This window comes from Ochotona princeps, chromosome 5, assembly GCF_030435755.1.
Source record: "Ochotona princeps isolate mOchPri1 chromosome 5, mOchPri1.hap1, whole genome shotgun sequence".
In the NCBI taxonomy this organism is placed as follows: Eukaryota; Metazoa; Chordata; class Mammalia; order Lagomorpha; family Ochotonidae; genus Ochotona; species Ochotona princeps.
Window position 1 is genome coordinate 102,656,709 of NC_080836.1, and position 27,408 is coordinate 102,684,116.

The window sequence follows — 27,408 nt, forward strand, 5'->3', positions numbered from 1 at the left end:
CCCTAGTTGGTGCCAGCAGACAGGTCACTCAGGCTTCCAATCCAGCTTCCTGCCTAGGAGTGTTTCTTTGTGTCTGAATAAATTACAAAAATAAAGCAAAACATCAAAAAAAGAGGTAAATATTGCAAGTGTATCTATAGGTCCTGAAAGCACCTGTGCTCTTTGCTGCTAGCCATCGCTGGGTTGCTCTCATTCTTTCTCACATTTGGAAGTTTCACAGTGGAACTCCTCTGCCTGTGAATGGAAGACCTTTTGCTTGGTGTTTTGTGAGTTATTTCTGCAGATAAGAAAAGTACCCTGTTAGAAATGGTGTGGGCACAAAGGAACATGTTGGCATTGTTTTGTTGTTGTTGTTGAATGAATTTGATTATTGTTGTTGTGGAAATAGTCTGTTACTGAATACAGGTTAGAAATGGATTAGGCTAATTAACACAGGACTGTTGCACTAGTTAGCATTTTGCCTCATTGTTATATACCTTAAAAGTGCTCATATTGTGACTATATAATTTTCATATTATATATAACATGAAGGTACTTCAAAAAGCCCACAGGAAATGGAATTGAAAGGTAATTTTAAAAAATCCTTGCATAAGTTTCTGGTTATATTTCCATGAACTTTTTGAAGACCCCTCCTATGCACATACAGTTCAGTATTATGAGCTTTTTATGTGCCATAAGCATCTCATTTCATCATGGAATTGTTTTATGTACACAAGAACATGGGATTTTCCAGTCAGCTTGGGGTGCAGATTTTAGACACTACTTTCGGGCCCTGAGCTGTAGACAGTCCCCAGTAAATAGGCTGGGGTGAGGGCTGATGTACTGAAGTAAGGCAGAATGGTGTCTGGCCAGCAGTGGACGCTCTGAGCGTACAGCGTTCAGTCTTGGTTCTCTTCTTCTGTGTGGCTACCAGGCAGCTGGTATTGAGTGGGCAGGCACCTCCTGCTTGCTGAACCATCTCAGTGTGTCCAAGCATGAGAAAAACAAGTGGGACTGTTTCTTTTGATGTAAAATTTTATGACTGGAAGGACAAAAAGCACGATGAATTCACGGACATTTTCCTCTTATGAAGCAGAAGTTTGTTTCCTTAAGAAGTAAGCATCCCTGGAGGAGAGAACAGGCACTAGGGCAAGAAGGCAGGCTTCAAGATGGTGGCCCCGGGGAGCTGGACATAGTTAACCCTGCGTGTCAAGGAGGAATTGGGTGTTGTGTTGATTGTTGATGTCTTCTGCCATGTGTCTTTGTTAATGTTTATTGAGGATTTAAGGTTTCTTTCTCTCTTACTCTCTTCTAATTTAGAGGTAAATCTCTTCATTCTAGAGAGATTGTTCCTGGATGCCAGTTCCTACCCAAGGCCTCGATACTGTCACTAGGCATCATGTAGCACTTGCATGTCATATATATTACATGTGTGTATTATATAATATGTTAACATCACATAGTATTACATGAATTGTTTCATCATATGTATATATGCAAATAGTCACAGTCATGATCTTTAACATTTTGTAATATGTTCATATGTCTATTCTTGCCCACACTGTGTCTTTTGCTTGCACTTCCCTGCATGCGTTTCCCCTTCTGTCCCCTCCTCATCTTTCTAGCCTTGAGATACCTTTCCTCAGTGTCACCACGATTCTGACTCAACTCTACCATTTCGACTCAATTGAAAAACCTCTAGCTACTTCTTGCTTTTCTAGAGCCTTCTATCATCTCTATTCACAGTCCAGGTATTTGATGTTTTCTTCTGGGTGGTGTTTGCATTGATTGTCAGGAGTAACCTGCTCTCTATGATGCTGTTGTCAGTTGCAGGCCTCATTGGCTGCATGGTAGACATTCCCCCAGAGCCTTGGTAACACTGTGCGTGGTAGGCACTGCCCCAGAGCCTTGGTAACACTGTGCGTGGTAGGCACTCCCCCAGAGCCTTGGTAACACTGTGCGTGGTAGACACTCCCCCAGAGCCTTGGTAACACTGTGCGTGTTAGACACTGCCCCAGAGCCTTGGTAACACTGTGCGTGGTAGGCACTGCCCCAGAGCCTTGGTAACACTGTGCGTGGTAGACACTGCCCCAGAGCCTTGGTAACACTGTGTGTGGTAGGCACTGCCCCAGAGCCTTGGTAACACTGTGCGTGGTAGACATTCCCCTAGAGCCTTGGTAACACTGTGTGTGGTAGGCACTGCCCCAGAGCCTTGGTAACACTGTGCGTGGTAGACATTCCCCTAGAGCCTTGGTAACACTGTGTGTGGTAGGCACTGCCCCAGAGCCTTGGTAACACTGTGCGTGGTAGGCACTCCCCCAGAGCCTTGGTAACACTGTGCGTGGTAGACACTGCCCCAGAGCCTTGATAACACTGTGCGTGGTAGGCACTCCCCCAGAGCCTTGGTAACACTGTGCGTGGTAGACACTGCCCCAGAGCCTTGGTAACACTGTGCGTGGTAGGCACTGCCCCAGAGCCTTGGTAACACTGTGCGTGGTAGGCACTCCCCCAGAGCCTAGGTAACACTGCAATGCGTGGTAGACACTCCCCCAGAGCCTTGGTAACACTGCAATGCGTGGTAGACACTCCCCCAGAGCCTTGGTAACACTGCAATGCGTGGTAGACACTCCCCCAGAGCCTTGGTAACGCTGTGCGTGGTAAGCACTGCCCCAGAGCCTTGGTAACACTGTGCGTGGTAGGCACTGCCCCAGAGCCTTGGTAACACTGTGCGTGGTAGGCACTGCCCCAGAGCCTTGGTAACACTGTGCGTGGTAGGCACTCCCCCAGAGCCTTGGTAACACTGTGCGTGGTAGGCACTCCCCCAGAGCCTTGGTAACACTGTGCGTGGTAGGCACTGCCCCAGAGCCTTGGTAACACTGTGCGTGGTAGGCACTGCCCCAGAGCCTTGGTAACACTGTGCGTGGTAGGCACTGCCCCAGAGCCTAGGTAACACTGTGCGTGGTAGGCACTGCCCCAGAGCCTTGGTAACACTGTGCGTGGTAGGCACTCCCCCAGAGCCTTGGTAACACTGCAATGCGTGGTAGACACTCCCCCAGAGCCTTGGTAACACTGCAATGCATGGTAGGCACTGCCCCAGAGCCTTGGTAACGCTGTGCGTGGTAGGCACTGCCCCAGAGCCTTGGTAACACTGTGCGTGGTAGGCACTGCCCCAGATCCTTGGTAACACTGCAATGCAGATGCAGACCAGTTTATAAGACAGGCTGAACTGTAGTATTTCTTTTTTAATCATATGCTTATTTCTATGGTACATTTATTTAATTCCTCTGGGACAATGCCAAGCTATAGATGATAAGTCAGTTCTTTAAGCAAAAAAGAAAAAGGAGGAAATTCTTGAAATTGAGTTGTTCTTCCTTGCTTCCTCAGAGTACTTCTGTCCAGGTTGTGCTGGTGTTTGAATGTGGTTTGTTCTTTCCAAAACTCAAGCAGGAGTTTGTCTGCTTTGTAAGCTGTTAAGAAGGGCAGATGTGTAGTCTGAAGGAGCTTTGGGGAGGTGATTAGGGTTAGATAAGGTCAGCACAGTGTGACCTCAATCATTGAGCACTGGTGTGAGAAGAGGAGGAGAGACCAGGAAAGATGTACAGCTATGTGCTTGTTCCCTGTCTGCTGTGTGCCTGTACTGTGAGGGGGCCATCACCATATTGTATCCCTTTGACCTTGAACAGAAAGCATGAGCTGACATCAACTTTTGTTTTAAAGTCATCTGGTTTGTGGTAGTGTTATCAGCAGCAGAAAATGGGTTTGCTGTTAAATTATTTTAAAAGGCAGTTTTTGTGTATGCCCTTTGTAATAAAATAAATATATAAAAGCAAGGAAGGCATTTACATGGCTGCCTTTCAGTGTCATTCATGTTTCTGATTGCAAATGTGTAGATTTCCCACACGATCAAAATCTCTAACTTGTTGCGGACACCTATTATAGTTAGACTGAAGGCAGACACAGTACCCAGAGTCAACGGAGACCCTACAGGGTAAGGTTTGATCCCACCGGACTGATGCCCCTCCTGCCCCTCGTCAGGTACCAATTGTGTTACTCCACGACTCCAGTACTTTTGGCTGGCTATACATGGGTGCTCCCAAAGACTCCCTTCTTCTGGGGAAGTAATTTATTAAAACTACCCACGAAATAGGGAACCATTTACTTATGTCTGCCAGCTCATCATGAAGGGTATTACAAAAAGTACACATGAGCAGATGAAAAGGCTCAGGGACACACAGTCCGCCTACTCCTCCAAACTGTCACCTAGCGGTTTTCTGCAGGCTCCATCACACGGCACTGATTGATTGCATCATTGGTCATAGAGACTGAACTCAGTCTCCAGCCACTCCTCTTCATGGATGTCATCTTGCTCATGCACAAGTAGCTGGGTCTTTGTCACCTTTTGAAGACCTGCATTTAGTTCCTGCCTTCAGGTTTTGGCCAGCCACGGCTGTTGTGGACATTTGGAGTGTAAACTGTGGATGAAAGATGTCTGTCTGTCTTTCTCTCTGTTTGCTTTTCAAACAAATAAAAATAAGTAATTTTAAAAAAAGAATATGAAAAGTAGTCATGGTATTATGTTTAAGGAGTGTTTACTTTGTAATAGGACAGGTCCATTAAGTGACTTTGCTGGACTCATTCATTGTAGGCTTATTTGATACCTGTTTTGAGGTGTGAAATAAAACAAACGTGTCTCTACCTTGACCTTGTTTTCCTTTCTTCCCATCTGCCTTTGAAGCTTCCCACTGGTGCTCACTGCTGCCAGGAAGCTGGTGGCTGACTCGCCCTTCAGGCCGCCACATCAGCTCCCTGGTGTGAACTGAGACAGAGTGTGCACCTGCGCCTTGAGTGCAGTAGCAGAGAGCATCTTCTTTCTGTTTTTAAAAAATCATTTATTTTTTATTTGAAAGACAGAGGGATAGATCTTCCACCTGCTGGTTCACTCTCCAAATACCTGCAATGACTAGACCAAAGACAGGAGCCAGGAATTGCATCCAGGTCTCTCACATGGTTGCCAGGGAGCCATGTACTTGTGAGCCGTCATCTGCCTCCCAGGGTGTGCACTAGTGGGAAGCAGATTGAAGTGGTGGAGCTGGGACTCAGACTATGTACTATGATTTTGGGTGTCGGCACCCCAAGCAGCAGATGGACTCCTGTGCCAAATGCCCACCCTGGTAGGGAAGATTGTCTAGGAATGTCTATACATAGAGGGATTAGGGTCACTGCAGGAAAAACCAGGAGGTAGAATTCATATAAACATTCGTATGGAAGCACCACTGAAAGCTCCTCTGATCTTACAGGATGGAGCTCCTATGAACTCTTCATCTGTTATTGAATCGTGGTTCATTTATCACATTGTACCTTTTGTATCTTAAAATCTCCATCCACAGTGCAGATGGTACATGCTTTTTAAAATCCATTCTCTAATCATCCTAGTTTCTGATAGGATCAGGAAGATTCATTGTCTGTCTTGCTGCTGGCTAAAAGAGAGGTGTATCTTTGCTACAAGAAGAGTGTCTTCAGAGCACTCACAGTCTTGCATCCATTATGTCCAGGGTTTAACAAGAACTTACTGGCCATCCAGACAGCAACAAACTTAGGAAAAGATGCTTAATGTCATTAAACTTTAGCCGGAGTGCAAGTCTGAAGCGTAAGCACCTGCCTGAAGGACTGAGTGAAAGCCAGGAGCAGGTGAGGTGTAACGTAACTAGAACTCTCATGTCCTGCGGGTTGGAACATGGGGCACTGCTTGGCATCGTGGACTACTGCTGCAGGTATTCTATGACCAGAATTCCACTCCTTGTTAGTTATACCACAGAAATAGATAATTCTTGTGCGTCAAAAGACATGGCCAGGAAACTGCATAGCAACATTATACTCCAAACTGGAAACCACCCAGATGTCCATTGATAGAAAACTGGTTCTCTTTACTGCATTGCATGTATCTATTAGAATATGATACAGCAGCGAGAATGTGTGAATTACAGTCACATGCAGTGGTTAAGTGTGAAACTTTTAGCCAGGCACAAGAGATTTTATGATTCTACTTGTGAGGTTGCATAAATAGTCTACAATGTTGTTAGAATGGCATTTCTTGTTGAAGGGTCTGTAACTGACATGGGTAAGATAGCTGTTTCTGGGGTGTTGGCTCTGGTAGGCAGAATTCTGAGATGGACTTCAGGACTGCCCTGCTTTGGCAGGCACAACCCTGTGTCACCCTCCCTTGAGGGTGGGACCTGTGACTATAACAGGGAATCATTCCTGTAAGTTGAATTATTTGGTGGAAGAAGAGAGATTTTGCTGATGTTATTGAAGTCCTTAGTCAGCTACTGTAAGTCAAGCATAAGATTCCCCTTGTGAGCCATTGCAACAGGTTCTACAAGTCTTGTTGACCTAAATAGGCAAGCTGCCCTGAATTCTTGAGCTGCTTGTCTAGAGCCTCTGAACCCCTAAGTCATAGATGAGCGAGCAGTGCCAATTGGACTACAGCTTTGGGGTGTCCTAAGTAGCGGACCCAGTCATGCCATTTGGGACACTGTGAGATAACCAGTATGTGTGTTTTCAGCTGCTAAGCATGTGGTCAGGTAGAGTGCGGGGTAGAAAATGAACACATTAATAATCTCTCTTTTTCTCTTGATATTAGTTATGTGGTTGTGTTTACTTTGTAAGAGTTCATATTGTACATTAACAGTTTATGTACTTTTCTATATGTAAATAAAATGATTTTTATTGACTAAATACATTTAATTCGAAGCAATAAAAATTAAAACATTTCACTGCAGTATCTTTAGTACAAAAATGAAATAACAATATTATAGCTGAAGTGATTGAATTGAACGTACTTAATCACTAAAGTAAGTTAAATATCCCTTTCTGTTAGTGCCCCTGGCCTTCCAGCTTTGTTTATTTATTGGCACGCCACTTACAACTTGCCTTCTCTCCAGTGGCTTTGCTGTGGGAGTGCTGAGTCTTGAAGCTGAGAGGGCCTGAGTTTGCAGCCTAGCTTCCTTGTTTTAAAGGTGGTGACTCTGGGTTGTCCTTCCAGTGGGGGGTGGGCCACAGTGTAGGTCTTCTTCTTCTCAGGGCTTTGGGAGTCCAGAGGGCATTGGAGCGTGCGTTAGGCTCTTCACTGGTGCTGCTGGATGCAGTTTGGATCCCTGTGCAGGGTACTGAGGGTGAGTAACCTCCTTTCTAGTCAGAGCTGAGCAGCAGTTGTGAAGTTCCTAGAAGCTGGTGGCGGAGGCACATTGAGGCACGGACAGCTGCTGTGCTGGTCTTATGCTGTGCACCGATGGCCTCCCACAGGCTTTCCCGGCACTCCCCGGCACAGCTTCCTCATACTGGAGTCTGCGGGGAGTGGGCTATGACCCTGCTCCTCATTGTGGAAACAGTACTAGACTCCGTGTCTGGGTGGATGGATGTGAAGCCACATTTACATGCATCATTGATTCTAAAAAGAGGAAAATCCTTGGACTGAGCTTCCACCAGTTGAGATCCTGATTCATGATTTGAGAAAGCATTTGGCAGCGTTAAATGTAATATTACAGCAGGTGAATTCATGTAGCATATTTGATTGTAAAACATATTTTTATTTATGCCTATTTAAAAATATGACCTCAGGACTTTATTTTCTTTTGCATCTCTGAATTTAATTTATAGGATTGTATTTTGGAAAAGCAAGAAATATTCAAATAGTGCTTCTAGGGTAAAACATCTGTCAGTGTTTCCATTATAAAATTCAATTTAAAAGGACTTAGAAGTCAGCTGTAAAAATTTGTTCTTGGCTGATACTTTGTATACAAAAATCTCTGCCCAGAAAAATTTTAAGAAGAATTTTTGCAACAGCATAAACTAAGGTTAAATGACAGAACCAGCTTACATGGAACTCTTTTTTTTTTTTTTTTTTTTTTGTATTTCTATCAAAGCCGGGAAAAGTATCAGCTTTAAAATCGATTCAAATAAAGCACTGTGGAATCTGTATTTTTCTACTTGTGCTCTTCGAAAATCATTGGTTAAAAATGTTGTTGTTCTGCTATCAGAGAGCTCATCATGAACTTCAATATCAATAACAGGACCACCGAGCCCTAAGTCACCAATCCTAGGTGAGCTCAGAAAACCTGTTAACGAACAGATTGAGGAACTCATTTGGAAAAACAGTTTGGGCTGTTCTGTTTGTTTCTTCTGTTTCAGTTCTTGAAAACTGGCTTTTTCAAGTCAGAAAGTGCTAGTGGGGAAGCAGAGACAGGCCTCCTGTGTAATGGAGGGCTCAGCCAGGGAAGCTCCAGGAGGTCTTATTATTCTGAGTTTCTTTGCAAAACTTTGGACAGGTTTTAGCTTGAAAAGATCAACCAGACGGGCTGGTGCCATGGCTCAACTGGCTAGTCCTCTACCTTCAAGTGCTGGCATCTGGTACAGACTCCAGTTTGTATCCTGGCTGCTCCACCCCCCCCCCCCCCCATCTAGTTCTCTCCTTACAGTTTAGGGAAACAACAGAGGATGGCCAAAGTCCTTGGGATTCTGCACCAGAGTGGGAGACCTGGAAGAAGCTCCAGGCTCTGGTTTCAGATCAGCTCTGCTCCAGCCATCTCGGCCATCTGGGCAGTAAACCAGCAGATGGAAGATCTCTTTCTCTCTCTTCTCTCTATAAATCTGCCTTTATAGTAAAAATGAATAAATTAAAAAAGATAGACCATACCACTTGAGAGCTCCTTACTTTTGTGTTATTGTGAGCACACGCTCCTGTTAAGACCTACTGCCTTTCACAGAGTGTGGCCAGGTGGCTTGCTTAGTCTCTGCTCTTCATGAGGTCTCATGAGAGATTGCAGCCAGGATCGTTGCAGGCATGGCAGTTGCTGGCAGCCGTTCCGTCACTTCAGAGCTGTGGCAGTGCAGACATGTGGAGGGCCCGTGGAGAGCAGCTGAGGTCTGTTGGAAGCCACCCCCATGTGTCACTTCAGGGTGTGGCAGTGCAGACATGGAACAGAGAGCCCACGGGAAGCAGCTGAGGTCGTGGCGGTTTGAAAAGAGACACGCTATGTGCAATAGGAATTGAAATGTTGCTGGGTTATATACAGTCTTCCTGGCAGAGAAGGAGCTACTTCATCAGACCTGCTTCCTCCCCCACGCCCCCTGGTCCCTGAATGAGGGAGGTTGGACCATGCATGGTGTGGGGCAAGGACAAGACAACCACCAACACCATTGCAATAGACACTCTTAATTTTATAAAATGAAACATCTTTTTCTTTCTGAAAGAAAACTACTTCCTTTGACGAGCCTGGTTCCTAGACTGTAGATCTGCGTGTTTTTGTTTGTTTTCCGTGAGCATCCACTTTCTTGACCCATGCAGTGTTCTGCTAGCTTTCCTTGGTCATCCTAGCAGGAAGTGGTTGTTTCTTGCATTTCCTAGTGCATATACCATTTCAGTAATGTTTCCTTCTGCTTGGAGATATTTGTAGGTCCTACTTGTTTTTGCGTGCTGATGAACCAGTACTGCTGATAGCTGTGACCTCCAGGTGAGGAGGAGGTATTTAATGCCTAACAGGTACCTTGCACCTGATAAGATACTGAGCAGTGCACACTGGATTTTAAAATTTGTCAGGATAAAAATTATTTGGTGCTGTCAGATCATAACCTTCGGCTCCCACTTTGGATTTTATTTATTTATTTATTTTGGAACTTTTGCTCCTTCTAGCGTCCCAGTACTAGAGGTCGTTGAGCTTGTTCAGCTTTGGTGCGGAGAGCCTTCTGTGGTTCCCACTTTCTTTCTGCTCAGGTTGATTGAAGTCCACTTTCCATGGGAGAAGGATCACTCCTCTTCTAAGGGTTCAGTTCTGTGAATTTGTAGAATTGTGTAACCACTGCTGAAGTCAATGCAGGAAGCAGTTCCGTCATGCCGAGCCCTCTGAGCCCTGTGGGCAGTGCCTCTCCAGATCCCATGGCCTCTGCCAACCATGCTGTGCTGTATCGCCACGGATCTGCCTTTCTCAGAGGCTCATCTACAGCAAATCCTATTGAGACTGGCTGTTTCTATTAGGGATATGTGTGATGTTGCTGAATATTATTCCATGGTGTGGTGATCCCAGTGTTTGTTTACCCATTCACCATTTTGTTTCTAGCATTGAGCAAGAATAAAGCTCCAGTGAACATGGCTGTATGTCTTTGTATGGACCTAGACCGCTGTTTCTGTTGATTAAATTAGGGTATGCCAGTTAATTTCCTGGGTCATATAGTAATTCTAAATTATCTTTATCACAAACTGTGAAATAGATTTCCAAAGTAGTCATACCACTTTTCACTCCCACTAGAAATGTATGACAGGGCCTGGTGTGGTAGCCTAGTAGCTAAAGTCCTCACCTTGCATACACCCAGATCTCATATGAGTGCTAGTTCTAATCCCAGTGGCCCCGCTTCCCATCCAGCTTCTTTCCTGTGGCCTGGGAAGGCAGTCGAGGATGGCTCAAAAATGCTTGGGACCCTACACTCATGTGGGAGACCCAGAAGAGGCTCCAGGCTCCTGGCTTCAGATCAGCTCAGCTCCAGCCTTTGGGGAGTGAATCAGTGGGCGGGAGAGCTTCTTCTCTGTCTCTCCTCCTCTCTGTACATCTGACTTTCCAATGGGGAAAAAAAAACCAAATGTATGACAGATTCACTTTCTTCACATCCTTACTAGTATGTGGTATATAGTAACATCTCCTTGTTGTTACATTTTGTGTTTTTCCTAATAATGATCTTGAAATATTTTTGTGTTTATAACCATTCACATATATATTCTTTTCTGAAATGTCTGTGCAATTCTTTTAGCCATTTCTAATTTGTTTATTTCATATTAATGAGTTGTAAGAGTTCTTTAATCTGAACGAAAGTGTTTTGCTGTGTGTGTGTGTGTGTGCATTTTTTGACACACAATTATACACGATCTTTAGACCACTTGTGGCAGAACAGAAGCCTTAAATTTTGATTAAATTAATTTATCAGAGAATTCCTTTCTGATTTGTACTGGAAGCTGGCATTGGAAGCAGTCATTCTGAGATGGAGTGGGAGAGTCCCCATTGACACTTGATTTGCTATGCCCAGAATCCACCCTGAGATACATGATTTTACAAGTGTTATACTAACCTTTCCTTTCTTGGTTTGCTTTGTTAGTAACCTTTGGGACAACATGTATTCTCACCAAGGTGTTACTATTGTCACTTACTAATGTGAGAGTGGCTTTCTCTGGTGTTGGGATCAGGGTAATATTAGTTTAAGAAGATGCGTTGGGAAATAATTTCCTCCATTTTGTTTTCATATTTTGAGAGTTTGATACTATCTTCTGAAAAGACTTATTGGAAAGGCAGATTTACAGAGAGAAGGAGAAATAAAAAGATCTTCCATCTGTTGGTTCACTTTCTAAGTGGCTGCAACAGCTGAAGCTGAGCCAATTTGAAGCCAGGAGCCAGGAGCTTCTTCTGGGTCTCCCATGTGGTCATAGGGTCCCAAGACTTTGGGCCGTCCTCTACTGTTTTCCAGGCCATGAGCAGGGAGCTAGATTGGAAGTGGAACAGCTGCAACATGAACTGGTGCCCATATGGGATCCCGGCACTTACAATATGAGTATTTAGCTTCTAGGCTATCATGCTTGGCCCAATACTGTTGGTGTTATTTGATAAACTTTGCTAATGAAGCTGTCTGGGCTTGGAATATGCTTTTCTAGAACATTTAAAATCAGAGTTCAGGTTTCTTCATTGGTATAGGTAGGGTGTGATGGTTTTAAATTTGACTGCCAATTTTTAAAAGCTTTTTGCTTACTGCTAACAGTTAATGGAGCCTTTTCAACTTTTGTATTTTCTTCTTGTATCCATTTTCATAAGTTGTCTCATTTAGAGAATTCACTCAGTAGATTGTACTGACGTAAATCTGTGCATGATAGTGCTTATCCCTTTGATGTCCATATGAGTCTAACAATTTTTGCTCTTATTTTATGATATTGGTAATCTATGTGTTTTGTTTATCAACCTTTTCAAACAATTTTGGTTTCCTTTATTTTCTGTTATGGGTCTTATTTTCTGTTTATTGATTTCAGCTGTTTTTACTCTTTCCCTCTGCCTACTTTTTTTTTTTTAAGATTTTATTATTATTGGAAAGCCGGATATACAGAGAGGAGGAGAGACAGAGAGGAAGATCCCCCATCCGATGATTCACTCCCCAAGTGAGCCGCAACGGGCCGGTGCGTGCCGATCTGAAGCCGGGAACCTGGAACCTTTTCCGGGTCTCCCACGCAGGTGCAGGGTCCCAAAGCTTTGGGCTGTCCTCGACTGCTTTCCCAGGCCACATGCAGGGAGCTGGATGGGAAGTGGAGCTGCTGGGACTGGAACCGGCACCCATATGGGATCCCGGGGCGTTCAAGGCGAGGACTTTAGCCGCTAGGCAACGCCACGCTGCCGGGCCCTCTGCTTACTTTGGATTGTTAGCCTCTTACACACCTCTGCTGATTCCTAACTTTGGAAGCTTAGTTATTTACTGGTAACCCTTCTTTCCCTTTGTGGCATTTAATGCAGCTTCTCTTCACTTTAACTCTGATTGAGATAAAAAGTTTTAGTGGGATTGAAGCTGATAATGGACATCATGTGGCATTCAGTAGGCTTGCTTGATCGTTGGGAGTGGACTCAAAGGAAGCAAGAATAGAGGCAAGGAGACTCTTCAGGAGAGGAGTCTAGGAGAGAGAAGACTAAAGCTAACTGAGTATGGAGGGATGGTGTTTGAGCTGACCAAATGAGCTGATGGGTGGGAGGGAGCTGCCTGTGGATGCAGTTGGGTGTGAGGGAGGAGGCTGTTGGGATGAGGTGAGGTGAGAAAGAAATCATTTGGCTGATTAATAAGGAAAATGCAGGGGTTTTGACCCAAGTAGCTGGAAATGTGGAGATGCTTTGTTCTATTCTTCTTGACTAGATAAAAGGCACTTTAGAATGAGCTGCCTTAGGCCAAGATCCTCAAAACACACGTGCTTTTGTGGATGTCTATAAACACATGTTTAAGATGATACTGTCCACAGTCCTGTTTGGGAATGAGCGAGGCATACTGGCAAGCCTCATCAAGAACTCCCTGTGGAAACAGCAGGTGCTTTTCTTGGCTCCAAGGTATTTCCTGAGCAGCATATTATACTTTGTCCCAAGTGTGCCATTAAGAGATTTGGAAGTCTGTTAAAACTTGTGGCAAGTGATTGCTGTCACTACAGGCCAGTCAGAGGAGCCCAGAACTGCACAGCAGCTCCTAGCTGGATGGCACAGTGTACTTTCACACTGAATGAGGCTCAGGGGCTAAGCTGGGCAGGACATCATCTCTTTGCATTCAGGGAAGGATTCTTCTACATCAGGGAACAGGAAAACCTAAACATTTCATGGTCGAAGTTTGGGTGAAAGCAGCATAGTAGAAGCGTTACCCAACATTTTAATGTAGGATTCTGTTGCAAGTTCTTCATTTTAGGGACTTTTTCTGTTTGTTCCCAGGTTTTGGAATAAGGATGTTAACTTCAAATGGAATGAGAAAAAAATGTGATGTGTACTGAACAGTTTTGAAGTGACTGATTGCTGCTCTCAGCGTTGTCTGGGGTGGGTTCTGTTCACAGCCGATGGGATTGACCACACAGTGTAGATGGTGTCTCCACCTTTCCGAGGGATGGACACTGGTTCCCAGCCCGGGAAGAGGCAGAGTGGCCCCACAAGCTATTGTCAGATCTTGGCTTTCTCTTGATCTGTGTGGCAGCTGTGGATTGTCTTGCCAAGACTCTTCAAACTGGAGAAGAGTGAACCTTATGGTACATTTTAATTTATATCAAAAACTAGAATTATAATCTAGACCTGAAGCAGGCCTCTAATTATTTTAGAAAAACATACTCATTTTACTGTCTTCCAGTCTTCCACATTTGCGTTTATTTATGTTTGCTTCTTATGGTAAGTTTCTGTTTGATCAGATAGCTGTTGCCTGATTCTTGGTTTCTAGACACATTGTATTAATGGAGAACACTACAGAATCATATAACCTCATGTGGACATACATTTTGATTTAGCTGGCTCTTGTTACTTGGTAGCTGTTGTATTCATTTCTTATTATTTATTGCAAATGCTTCCTTTACAGCTAGTTCAAATCTTTCTTGTTCTTTTCAGAAGAAGAGAGAGGGCAACCATGATTCATCTAGTGTGTCTTGTGGGTCAACCAGTAAGGGAGATAAATGAATGTGACATGTTCTGCTGTTGGGTGGAATCAAGAATATGCAAATAGGGCAATGAAATGCAGCCTAGCTGAGAAGCCCTGCAGTGCAAGGAGAGCCAAAGACTAGCAGTGGTGAGGGGGAGAGCAGAGAGGGAGGTTAGCAATGAAGCATACACAGAAGAGCTCTATCTTGAATTCTGATTCTTTACCAGAAAAAGCACAAAGCAGTGGGTGTTGGTGGAAGGGGTTAGAAGCGTCAAGTTTGCTGTGGGAGACTCCCTTTAGAATGGCCACGGAGCACTGGAGTTGGAGGTGCAGACCTGAGCGTGTCGCGGCTCTGCCCGAGTAGCTGTGGGACTGTGACATGTCTGAACCTGCTTGCTACTCTGTGACATGGACGTAGTTATTCTGTGCATTGCTCAGTTTCATTGTGTGTATCCAACCAGCATGTGTGTAAAATGACAGGAAAAATTTACACTGGAGGCACACATGGGAGGAGTTATGACACTTAAAAAAAAAATCTGGTGTGTTAGGGTTCCCAAATGCCTAAAGAAAAAAAAAAGAAAGAAAAAGCTTGTCGTTTGTGAGGGTTCCCAGATTCCCAATTCTTGGTGAAGTCTGTTTGTGTCACTGGCTCCTCTTTTGTTAACCCCTTTGCCTGGTCTCTTTAGGGACAGAGGCAGTGCAGTGTAGCAGGACGGGCGTGGGAGTCAAGTGAGCCCGTTTCTCCTTGGCCCGACTGCATCGAGCCCAGTGAGCACTGGCTGTATGTTCTGCTAACATCTCAAGTTTCTGCGAATTTTTGGAGTATGCTCATCTATATGTTTGCTAGTGATACTTCACTGTGGTTTTCTTGGTGTTTCTGTGATGACTAATGAGGCTGAGCCCCTGCTATTGGTTGGTTATTGAACATCTCTAGCTGGGGAAGTGCTGCTAAGCCTTTTCATCATTTTTCTGTCTTGTGTTTGTCTTTAGTTCTTTATATATCCTGGATATGAACACTTTGACTATTTATTTATTTGTTTGATTTCTCTTATGGCCCCTTGGGGTAAAAGAAAACAATTGTAGTAGAATTGAATCTATCTTTGTTTTCTTTTATGGCACTGCTTTTTGTAGTATCTTAAAAACATATTTGCCTACATATGTGGTCATTAAGTATTATTTACTAAACAATAGATTTAATTTCTCATATGTGTTATAGTCTGAAGTCCTGCCTGCTTTTCAGAGTCACATCTTCCTGAGCCATTTGCCACTCCACCTGTTGTATAGTTAGTGCCTGGGACCCAGCATATGTTCTTGCCTTGGAAGTGCATTCACGGGCATATTGCCCTTACCACACCAGCCCAGGACTGCGTCCCTCTGAAAGGACAGAGGTTGTGCTAGATCTGGCCTTCTTTTCCTGACGTTGCACCCCCTCTACCCTACGTTGTGTCTCTGAACTTGCGAGGTTCAGGTTGTAGGCCTGCTCCCTGTTCCTTTCAGTGCTGAACTTCCCACAGCCACCGCAGTCCCAATTTCATCCATTTTTCAGGGGCTTCCTCGCCCTTGCCCCCTAGTCCTGCTGCAGAAACACTTGCCATTGTCTATTCTGCATAGCGTGAGGATCGTTGCCTGCTACAGAAAGGAGGTGGTTCCTTTTCTCTCCTTGGGTGGCTGATTCTACTGCCCAGCTCCCTTCCATAAGGAAGCAGGAGGCTGGTTACAGAGCTGGGAGTGTCTTCCGGAAGTTCAGTATATGTGTGGTAGTGGGTAACAAGGAGTGGAAGGCAATGGTTGAGGGAATGAAAGTAGTGAAGTTTTTTTTTTAATGTCTTCTCTTTTTTTTTAAGATTTATTTTATTTTATTTTATTTTATTTTTTAAAGATTTTTATTATTATTGGAAAGCCGGATATACAGAGAGGAGGAGAGACAGAGAGGAAGATCTTCCATCCGATGTTTCACTCCCCAAGTGAGCCGCAACGGGCAGGTACGCGCCAATCCGATGCCGGGACCAGGAACCTCTTCCGGGTCCCCCACGCGGGTGCAGTGTCCCAAGGCTTTGGGCCGTCCTCAACTGCTTTCCCAGGCCACAAGCAGGGAGCTGGATGGGAAGTGGAGCTGCTGGGACTGGAACCGGCACCCATATGGGATCCCGGGGCTTTCAAGGCGAGGACTTTAGCCGCTAGGCCACGCCGCCAGGCCCAAGATTTATTTTATTTTTATTGGAAAGTCAGATATACAGAGAGGAGGAGAGACAGACAGGAAGATCTTCCGTCCAATGATTCACTCCCCAAGTGAGCTGCAATAGGCCGGTGCGCGCCAATCCGATGCCAGGAACCAGGAGCCTCTTCCAGGTCTCCCACATAGGTGCAGGGTCCCAATGCATTCGGCCGTCCTTGACTGCTTTCCCAGGCCACATGCAGGGAGCTGGATGGGAAGTGGAGCTGCCAGGATTAGAACCAGCGCCCATATGGGATCCCGGGGCGTTCAAGGCGAGGACTTTAGCCGCTAGGCCACGCTGCCGGGCCCACTGGTAGGCTTTTGGTTATGTTCACTGCTGCACTGTTGGACCCTGCCACAGTGCTTGGCACAGCAACAGGTGCTATGCTGAAGGGGTGTATTTTTCACCATCTTTCCCACTGGGATAAGGCTTCCTTGGTGCCTGCCTCCTGGGTGGCCTGCCCATACTTGTTTGACATAGTGAAGAAAATGTGCCTCAATCCGTGATCAAAATCATTTCTAATATTTATGCACTTATGTGATCGTTTTGTTTTATGTTTAAATTTGGCACAGATTTTTTTTTTCATCTGGAAGTAGATTTTTCCATGTCAAAATCAAAGATGGACTCCCAATGAAACTGTTGGACATAGCTAGACAATGGAATACCTGACTGTCTGACATTGTCTGTACCAGAAATGTCAGGGCACACTTAAATAACAGACTGATGGACTTATGACTGCTCATGAAGAACCGTACTATTGTGATAATATGGGGAAATTCAGCCACGGTGTGGCAATTTGGGGAGGGGACAGGGAAATCTCAGATCCTATGGAATTATACCATAAAATTCAAAATTGAAAAAAAAAAAAAAAAGAATGTGATTCTCCAAGTAACATGTAGGACCTATAGAACCTAGCTCTCCCTCTTACTAATGTGGATGGGCATCACATTTTTTTTTCAGTTACTCAGCTCCGTCTACCGTATTTTTATCTGGGGCTCACAGACCGCAAAGGGAGCTGTCATGTGAGTGTCACAAGGCAGACTCATTCCACAGATGGATTGTTGCAGTTTTTTCCTCTTATTTGCTTCGTTTTTACTGCTAGTATAATGTGGAGCACTCTGGGAGCTAAATTTCCAGGTCTTCAAGTGAAGAACTAAGGCATTATGTTTTTATAAGAACATTTTATAAACTCTTACACCTAATTTTCTTTCTCGCTCTCTCTCTTTTTTCTGTCTTCATGTGATTTCATTTGGGCCCACAGTGACATTCTTGCTGAGTTCTTTTCCACTCCCCAAGCCACTGCTTGCTTCTATGGGATGGACTACTGTGAAGCTGCGTGGAACTTATGGTATTCAGGGCCTTCAGGGAAGGGGGGTGAGATGCAGGTGGGAAGAGCTGAGTGCCAGCCTGGTGCTGCTGGATCGATTAGCTCCATGAGTGAGTTTTTGCATCTGGAAAACAGAGATCCTTTTTCAAACATGTGGTGAATGTCCAGTGTTGTTGGCTTCTGAGTGTGCAGTTTATTCCCGACTGATTTAGCAGAGTTTTTCTCCTCTATCCAGGTAATTAAACCAGAGAGCAATGACAAAGAAGCAGAAGGCGCCGATGAGTCAGATCTCCCGGAGGAGCTGTGTGGGCACCGGCTTCCACAGCAGACTGTGAAAAACGGCAACGATGGGCCTGATGTCGTTCTGGAGGCCCCACTTGGGGACAGTGACTCAGAAGAGGGGCACGGCAGCACACACGCTATGCTGATTGACGGTGTCAAGATGCTGTCAGTTTGCAGCTCTGGAGGAGGTGAGTTCTGCCCTGCTGTCCTGTAACCTGATCACTGTGAGTCTCACGAGTCGCCCTTTGCTATACAGAATCAGTCACGTGTGCGCTTGGGATGTCTCAGGTTCAGAGCTGTGGCATCGGCTAGAAAAGGGAGGACCTCCAGCTGGCTTCTAGCTACAGGCTGTGAGAAGCAGCAGGCGTGACGCTGCTGGTCGGTGCGAGCCATGGTTGCCACTGCCACTTTCCCAGTAGACTTGGTGCTGACAGTGAACTTCAGAATCCCCGTGATGAGCCCAGTTGTACCTCTGGTTGACATGAACAGAACTGGACCAGACTTCAACAATTTAGTGAAAAAGATCTGTAGCTAATCCTCTGTTTTGCTGTGATTCAGTACCCTTTACAAAGTGCTTGTGTCACTGGTGGTGAGTATGGATCACCTTCAATCTGTAAAAAGCTTTTGGATACTAAGCCTTCACAAAGGTCCTTTTCATTTTCTCTGGTCAAAATGTAAGCCATGAGTCTTCTGGATGCAAGAAAGAAAGCAATCAGAAACAGATGAGTCGAGAGCTGCATCTGGGAGCCCTACATGACCACATGCTCCAGGGACCACAAGGGAAAGGAGGAACGAACCTCAGAACGTGTCCTCATTTGTGTGGTGAAGAGTTGTAGGTAGAAGGAGTAAATTCTCCAGGCAAAGTGAGTTTTATGTATCTGTAAGATGGAAAAGATGAAGCAATTCTGACCTGGCCAGGCTGACTAGATAATGAGCTTTGTTATCAGGAAGGAGTTTCTGGCACAGTCTTTGTGAAGGCCTAGAAGAAATGCCAGAAGATTACTCAAAGGAGGATGTGCAGCAGACACCCTGTTGCAGGGGCTGGCGAGCACACCTCACTCTCCTGAAGAAGCCTGGAGATGATTGCCGGAAGGATTACCCGGTTTGTTCCCCCAGTGGGTGGGGGAATGTGAAGGAAAGAACCCAATTGTGTTTCCTCTGCTGTCACAAGGCAACCACCAGCACGCAGGATTTCTGTTGTTCCCACCGGTGGCCAAGCAAGCCCCGAGGTGGAGAACCTCAGCTGGACAGTGTCTGCTCCGACTGGGTTCTGATGCAGGTCACCTGAAGTGTCACACCCCTTAGGAGGGGGCTCAGGCCCCAAGGCTGCGCCCCCCCCATGCCAGGTGCAAGCTCCAGGCAGATTTGCCTGTGTTCCCATTGAGCAGCTATAGACTGGTTTTCATGGCCCCCTTGGTTCAAGTAATTTGCTTGAGCCACTTGCAGAGCTCTGAGAAACGCAATTGGCAGTGTGTTAGAAAGGGAACTCACCCTCCAAAGGACACAGATGAGGAGATGCAGAGGATGAGCTTTGGGGCAAGGGCAGGGCATCTATGCCCTTGGGAGGCACACACCCTCCAGGGACCTCCTCATGGTCAGCTGTCTACAGGCTCTCCCAATCCTGTCCTCTAGGGTTTCTGTAGAGACTTCATTGCATAGGCATGATTGACGTGTGGACAACAGTGTTGCAATGTGATTAGACAAAATAGGCATGATCTAACGCCTGTAGATGGGGTGGGGAAACCCAGCAAGGTCTGTCTGTTGGCATTCTTCAGCCTCCTTTCTTCCTCACAGGTTTAGCGCAGGACCCCCTCTGAATTAGGGGTCCTACCATCCACTGTCAGACAAGGTAGGTCCAAAAACTTCTTAATGGTCAGCAGCTCCAAGGGACAGGGTTAGACTTTGTATGATCTGCTTGGGGGAAAGAATTACAAGCTAGGAACAGTGGATGAAAACCAAAACATAGATACGTCCTGATATCACAGGTCGTGACCTGAGCCAGATAGTATTTTCTAAAAGCATGTGTTCTTTTTGGAGCCAGGTGATATGCATTCAGAATGACCTAAATTCTTTTTGAGTGAAGAGGCCACAGTTGCCTCGGACAGGTGGTGCTGTGCACCCACAGGACACGGAACTGTGCATGCAGGCTCCAGCTTTTGGTGACATATTTAGATACCTTAGTTTCCTCGTTTAGGGCTCAGTCAATTTCTTGTGGAGACTGTTCTTCGAAATCTTGTTCTTCTGATGTTTCTGTTTTTCTCTTTGAAGATAGTTGTGCACCACGTCCCTTGGTAAAGTGCTTGTGTGTTAGGATGATAGCGTCAGTACTGCAACTCGTGTATCTTCAATGAGGAGAGAGGGAAATACCCAAGACTCTAAATAGCAAACCATTCATCAGCAAGACCACAAAGGCAGAGAGAGCGTCCAGGAGAAAGTCAGGTGAAGCAGCTCTTCAAAATGAGCTGAGGGGAGCAGCTGGTTAATGGGGGCCAGGTTCTAGCCAGATAGCAGCAAGAAGTTCTGGAGTGCTGTTGCACAGTAGGGTGCCTGTAGGAGTTTCTAATATTTTGTGTGTATTTATAAATGGATGAGCCAGTAGTTAGGATTTTAGATGGATTCACTATGAAGAATTGTTAAGTGTTGGAAGAGATAAATATGCTTACCCTTTCTGGGCATTACACAAGGCATACCTGTGCTAACACATCATATGGTACCCCATAAATAAGTACAGCCTGGAAAGTTTTTTCGAACCATATTGGGCATTTGGTTCAAAAGTGGCAACTTGGCTTTGGTGGTTGGAATTGGCACATTTCAGCACCCTCTTCTCACCAGGGCTCTGACCTAAGAGGGAGAAGATGTCTTAATCTCTCATTCATGATGGACACAGATGTTAGAGCAAGGAGATCTTGGTGGATGGAGATCTTGGTGATTGGAGAATCCATGCTAATAATTCACTCTGCCCTTTGGGAAATAATGCCAGACCTGCTTTATACTTCCTACCCTCTTGCTTAGAACAAGTAGATATCATGGAGTGCTTTCTAAGTCCCCTGTGTGAACGCTCTCTCTGTGTGTATTGTTCCTGCGTTCTTCCTAGCCCACTGTTACTGCTGCTGCTTGGTAGCCCTGACTGAGGGAACGGCCTTAATCCTCCCCTCGGATCTGGTACTGATTTCCCTTTCCTGCTAGCCTCTAAATAGAGAGTTTGTGAAACCACATGGCTGTTTCTCATTTCTTGCCCTCTTGATATTTAGGAAAATTGCAATTTGCTCTTTTAAAAAATCATAGTGTTTTTTAGGGTATTTCAACCAGCTTCTCTCGCTCAAGATAATATAAAAATCTGGTTACAGTTAGGATGTTAGTACTTTTTGCACCATTTAAGGTTTTGAAATTTGTTATTGAAACAAGCCATAACCTTAGGAACACCATAAACTTTTCCTACGACTTCTAGAAAAGTTCCTTGCTTTGTATTATATTTGTAAGTGTATTATTAATACAGTTCAGACCTGTGTTAAGCAGTATTTTTGTTATTTTTATTTTCCTGTCATGTTTCTTTACCCAAAGCAAGTGTTACATGTTGCATGTGCATGCATAGTTTATTCCTGGTTGCCTGGGAAACATCATGGCTTCTGATCAGCACTGCATCCCAGGTGTCTGAAACATACACTGTAGTTTCTTGGGAGGATGGTATGTTCTGGGCATCCTCCTCACCCCTGGGAGATGTTGGGTCCCCTTGATGCTCCCATAGTCCTTTGGAGCAGAGTTCTTATCACTTCACACTCTGCATGGAGACCCCAGATTAAGTCTTCTTTGTGATCAGCTGCGCATTCATGGCTTTAGAAATGTATGGCTAATGGTTGCTTGGTTAGCACACTCCAAAGAATAGAAATGGTTTTGGCCAAGTGATACAGTAGCTCTGTATCTTTCATTGCCAGCAGTGGTAAGAACAGTCTTGGCCTCTGAATCTGATGAGCCTGACCTAATGAGCTGGGAGGTACACGTCCTCCCCTCTGCCCTGGCAGGGTCTGCCTGGGCGCTCTTCCAGCTTCCTGGCCTGCAGACAAGTCTCGGCCAGCATGCAGATGACTGAGTGTGGGTTTGAAGTTTATAGTCGACCTTTTCACTCCTGTCTGAAGAGAATCCGCGTGGAGTCCCTAATCCCTCCTGAGACGTGACTCAGGCTCCTGCTGTTCCTCCAGGCCATTCTAAGTCACAGTTGGGAGTCAAGAAGACCCCTTTTTGTCCTCACTTGAGATGGATCTTTCGAGATAGGATCTGTTGCTGCAGGATTGTTCCCATATGGCTTGTTGAGGTTACTAAAACCCTAAGCAAGAGCACTTCCTCCAGATTGAGTGGAAATCCTTCTTTCTCAAAGCCAAGTTTCTTTTTTTTCCCCTCAGGTCTCCCGTGTATATAATGGTGAACAGGGCAATTAAAAGACAGTCATGCTTGCTTCAGAAATTATATTGAAAATGAAATACTTAGGGCCAGGCGTGGTAGTCCAGTGGCTAAAGTCCTCGCCTTGCACTCACTGGGATCACATATGGGCACCAGTTCTAATCCCAGCAGCCCTGCTTCCCATCCAGCTCTCTACTTGTGACCTGGGAAAGCAGTGGATGTTGGCCCAAAGAAGAAGCCAGAAGAAGCTCCTGGCTTCGGATCAGCTCAGCTCCAGCTGTTGTGGCCACTTGTGAAGTGTATGAATGGATGGAAGATCTTCCTCTCTGTCTCTCCTCCTCTCTGTATATCTGACTTTCCAATAAAAAAATGAATCTTTTTAAAAATGAAATACTTATCAATTTCCTGTCAACCACAATTTTGAGATGTTTTATGTCAGCATTTAAAAAATAAAAAATGAAGCTGTATTCAGAGATGTGTTAAACTAGAAGGCTGCACTGGAGATGTCTGCTTCTTTGAATCTGAGGTGGGTGGCCAGCACACACACATCAGGTACAAGTAGGCAGCCAGAATCTGCTCTGCTCTGAGACCTGCAACCTCTGCTGGACCACCTGTGCCTGCCCATGAAGTCCCCACGGAGAAGTCAGGATGGACAGTTCTTTGCTGGGTGGGTAGGCTTTGATCCAGGCCAGAATGATGCCCGCTGCTTATGGCAGTGCCAGTCTTCACATGTCTGCATCCCTGCCTGCAGCTGGAGTCATCCAGCTCCCTAACTAGGTAGGTTAGATTGGGCTTTGAAATGGCTTTGCATGTAGCTTCTCTGTTACTCTGTTAGGGTCCCTGCTTTCTTGTCTTACCTGTCCTCTGTAGTAATCTCTTGCCGGTGTAGCCACTCATTACATTACAAATGTCAGCTACCATTCATGCAGTCTTGTGACTGTTGATTGTCTGTCGTACCTCATTGATGAATAAGCTCTAATTTTCCTATGATCAACTCATTCCTATGCTTTCTGGGTTAAGTTTGTCCCTGTTGCTAGCCCACACAGATGTTCTTCCTTGTAATCTTTTTTGAAGTCTGCAATTTTAGCTGAACTTTGTATCTCTCATTCTCTTTGATAGAGATTATCATGTGATTTCTCTTTGCTGTTTATGATGTTGAGCTAGCCTTGAATTCCTAGGATAAATCTTACTTAATCTTGGTGTATATTTAGTTTTAAAATATACTGTTATATTCACTTAATATTTAGTGTAGAATTTTTATATTGCATTAAAATGCATTTACGATTTTCTTGTTATTTTCCAATTTGTTAAATAATCAAGATCATAACGATTTCATAAAATATTCTGGTCAGCTTTTGACTGTTTCTAATTATTATGAAACAGCTTGTATAAAATGGGAATTAAATGTTCCTTGAAATTTAGTAGAGCTCATTGTAAAATTGTCTGCACCTGCTGTTTTTCAGGGAGCAGTGAGTCTGTTCAGGGTCTCTATTTCTTCTTATGCCAATTTTGGCATAATTCAGTGGGAATTTCTATACTTAAATTTGTTAGCATATACTTCTAATACTCTAATTATTTTACTTAAAAGTGTTATTTGTGTGTGTACTTTGCATTTCTTTTTTATTCTGTATTTTAAGTTTTGGAGTTTTCTTTTTTGATAAGTCCTGCTTGCCAGAGAGATTTCTATCATATTCATCTTTTCAAAGAATAAGCTTTAGCTTTTGTTATTTCTCCCATTTATAGGTGATAGTTTGGTTCTATATAGGATTGCAGTTTTGTCTTACATTTGTTACTTGATTTATTATGTTGGGAAATTCATTTTTTCCCCAATAAAAATAAGTAAATTTAAAAAAAGATTTATACTTTAAAAAAGATTTATTTACTTTTATTGGAAAATCAGATCTACAGAGAGAAGGAGAGACAGAGAGAAAGATCTTCTATCCATGCTTGTTCACTCCCCAAGCAGCTGCAATGGCTGGTGCTGAGCTGATCCAAAGCCAGGAACTTCCTCCAGGTCTCCTGTGTGGGTGCAGGGTCCCAAGGCTTTGGGCTGTCCTCTACTGTTTTCCCAGGCCATAATGACTCTACTCAGTAAAGAGTTGAACAAATAAGTCAAAAGGCCATGGTCCACAGGAGACTGGGCAAGGTCTGTAAACAGTAAACATCAGATAAGCAGATGTTCTTCTTTGCTCATAGAAAGTAAATTTGAGGAGATCAGGCGAGCTCAGGGTGGCATGGCCATAGACAACAAAGTTTATTTGGGGATCCCTCCAACAGAACTACTGGACTCAGAATCCCAACCATGAAGAGAATTGCAGATTCCATGGTCTGACCGTGGAGTTCATGTGTCAAAGCTGAGCCTCCTCAGTGGCTCAGATGGAGCAGTGGACAGCATATCCAAGTGCACATGGAGGATATGGCAGTACGTTGGAGCCTGCAGAGGATACTTGGTAACATGACAGAAGACAGAACAAATTAATCAACTACCAAGTGTTGGCAGTGAATTCCTGGGCAAGCAGAGACTCTGAGGTGAACTATGTTAGCCAGTGGATTCTGGAGAGATTTCATCATGCTTGGAATGGCGAGATTGGTAGCAATTCAGAGCTGTTGAACTATTGAAACTATTGAGTGGGACCCTCAGAGCATGCCGCACATTGGGGACCCTGGGAGGGTTGGAAGCTTGGTGGAACTTCTCCCTTTGTCTCGCCCCTTCCCCAGATATAGGAAGGGAAAAAGAGAATGTGGAAAAAATGGTCTTACCCACTTTCCTGTAGCCATTGACCCTTTGAGCCCTAATCAACTATGTAAAGATCATCAAAATAAAATAATAATAAAAAAGAAAGTAAATTTGAAAGTAGTCAAATAGTTAAATAGAAAATAATTAATGCTATTTTAAGTAGTTTAAATTGAGTTAAATAGAAAATAGTTAAAGCTATAACATAGAATTCCTGTCAATTTGTTTGATAAAGATTTGAAAGAAAGTTGGACAAAATGCTGTGTTGGCAACAAAACTGATGTATCTTGGCATTTTCCCTTCCTTTCTTCCTTTCCTTCTTTCCTTTTTTTTTGTTTATAGTTTTAGCTCCCACATAGAAGAGAGTGTGCAGTAATTGTTTTCTGTGTCTGCCTTTCACACAATATGATGTCCTCCAATTCTGCCCACTTTGCTGCAAACGACAAAATTTCCTTCCATTTCCTTGAGGATGGGCACCTTGGCAGACTGCACATTTTGACTCTTGTGAGTGGTGCTGCTGTAAACGCGGTGGGGCAGGTATCTGTTGGATACAGTGAGCTCGCGTCTTGGGGGTACACTCAGCAGTGAAATTGGTGGGTTGAGTTGCAGCAGGCCTCTTTCTAGCTTTGAGAGAAAGCTCTTCGCTGTTTCCGCCTCTACCACCAGGCTGTGACAGTTTTCCTTTTTCTGCATCTTTACCAGCATCTGTTGCTCTTTGAGTTTTGGAGAATACCCATTCTGAGGAAGGTGAGGTGATGGTGTATTATGGTTTGGATTTGCATTTTCCTGATTCCTAGTAATAGTGAACACAACATTTCTACATGTTCATTGGCTATTTGTATTTTGCCCATTTCTTAACTAGATTCGTTTCTCCTGTTCCCTTGGATGTCTCTTCACTCTGTTGTTGTGTCTTTGGCTATGCAGAAGCATCTTTGATGTGATCTCATTTGGTTTTGCTTTTGTTGCCTTTTCCTTCTGCTGTCTAAGAAAAGCCATCAGCTGGGCCAGGTGCAATGGGCTGGTGGTTAAAGTCCTTGCTCACCGTCCATGCGCCGGGATCTCGTATGGTAGCCGGTTCACGTTCCAGCTGCTCTATTTCCCTTTGAGCTTCCTGCTTGTGGCCTGAGAAAATACTGGATGATGGCCCGAAGCCTTGGAACCCTGCACCTGTGTGGGAGACCCAAAAGAAACTCCTGGTTCCTGACTTTGGATCGGCTCAGCTCTGGTAATGGCAGCCACTTGGAGAGTGAACCAGTGGATGGAAGATCTTTCTGTTTCTCCTTCTTTCTGTAAATCTGACTTTCCAATTAAAAAATAAATAAATCTTAGAAAAAAGTCATCACTTACTTCAAAGTTTTGAAGTGTTTCCCCTAAACTTTTTAAGATATACTTGTGTACATTAAAAGAAAAATGTACATGTGTGTAAATTTATTTCTAGAGATTTATTTACTTAGTTGAAAGAGTTAAAGACAGAGGGAAAGACAGAGATAGAGCCAGACAGTGGGGGAGAGATGAGCTAGCTGCTGGTTTGCTCCCTAAATGGTCACAATGGCCAGGGCTGGACCAAGCTTTAGCTTACAGCCAGAAATGCCATCTGAGTCTTGCTTGTGAGTAAAGGGCTCAAAGACCAGGGCCATCTTCTTCCACCCTCTGACACACATTAGCAGGGAGCTGAATTGAAAGTGAAGCAGTCATGACTCAAACCAATGCTCAGATGGCATTCTCAGTCACAGGCACTGGCTCAACTTACTGTGCCATGAGGCCCCATTTACTTATTATTTTATATACTTAATTCGTTACTTTCTGAGAAGGATTTTAAAAAAGTATTTTATATTAAATTTTCTGTAGTCTTGTCATTAGTAGCTTGTTGCATTTTGAAAATAGATACATATGTATATAATATGTTTAAGCATGTTTACATATGTATACAATGTGCTTAAGTATGTTTACATATGTATGTAACATACTTAAGTGTGTTTACATGTGTATATAATATACTTACGTGTGTTTACATGTGTATGTAATATACTTAAGTTTGTTTACATATGTATTTAATATGCCCAAGTATGTTTACATATGTATATGATATACATAAGTATGTTTACATATGTATATTTGCACATATATTTTCCTTGCTTCACGTATCTGTGCTCATGCTAATATTAATGAGCATTTACTATGTGCTTGCTCTCATCTTAGCACTTTGCAATTAATTTTTATTATATTTGATTAGTTCATTCTCTCAATATTCTTTATATCAATGAGAAATATTAGTAGCGTCTCTTTTTAGGAATACTTGTAGTTTA

At 44.1% G+C, this 27,408-nt stretch overlaps 1 protein-coding gene across 3 annotated transcripts in view; it reads left to right on the top strand.

Annotated features, from left to right (window-relative positions):
* DIS3L2 (DIS3 like 3'-5' exoribonuclease 2) overlaps positions 1-27,408 on the top strand; it is a 371,962-nt gene that overhangs the window by 123,810 nt on the left and 220,744 nt on the right. For all 3 annotated transcript variants that reach the window (XM_058665113.1, XM_004577199.2, XM_058665114.1), the window contains exon 6: positions 17,927-18,161. In XM_058665113.1, the coding sequence (XP_058521096.1) occupies positions 17,927-18,161 (235 nt within the window). The remainder of the gene's footprint in view (positions 1-17,926; positions 18,162-27,408) is intronic.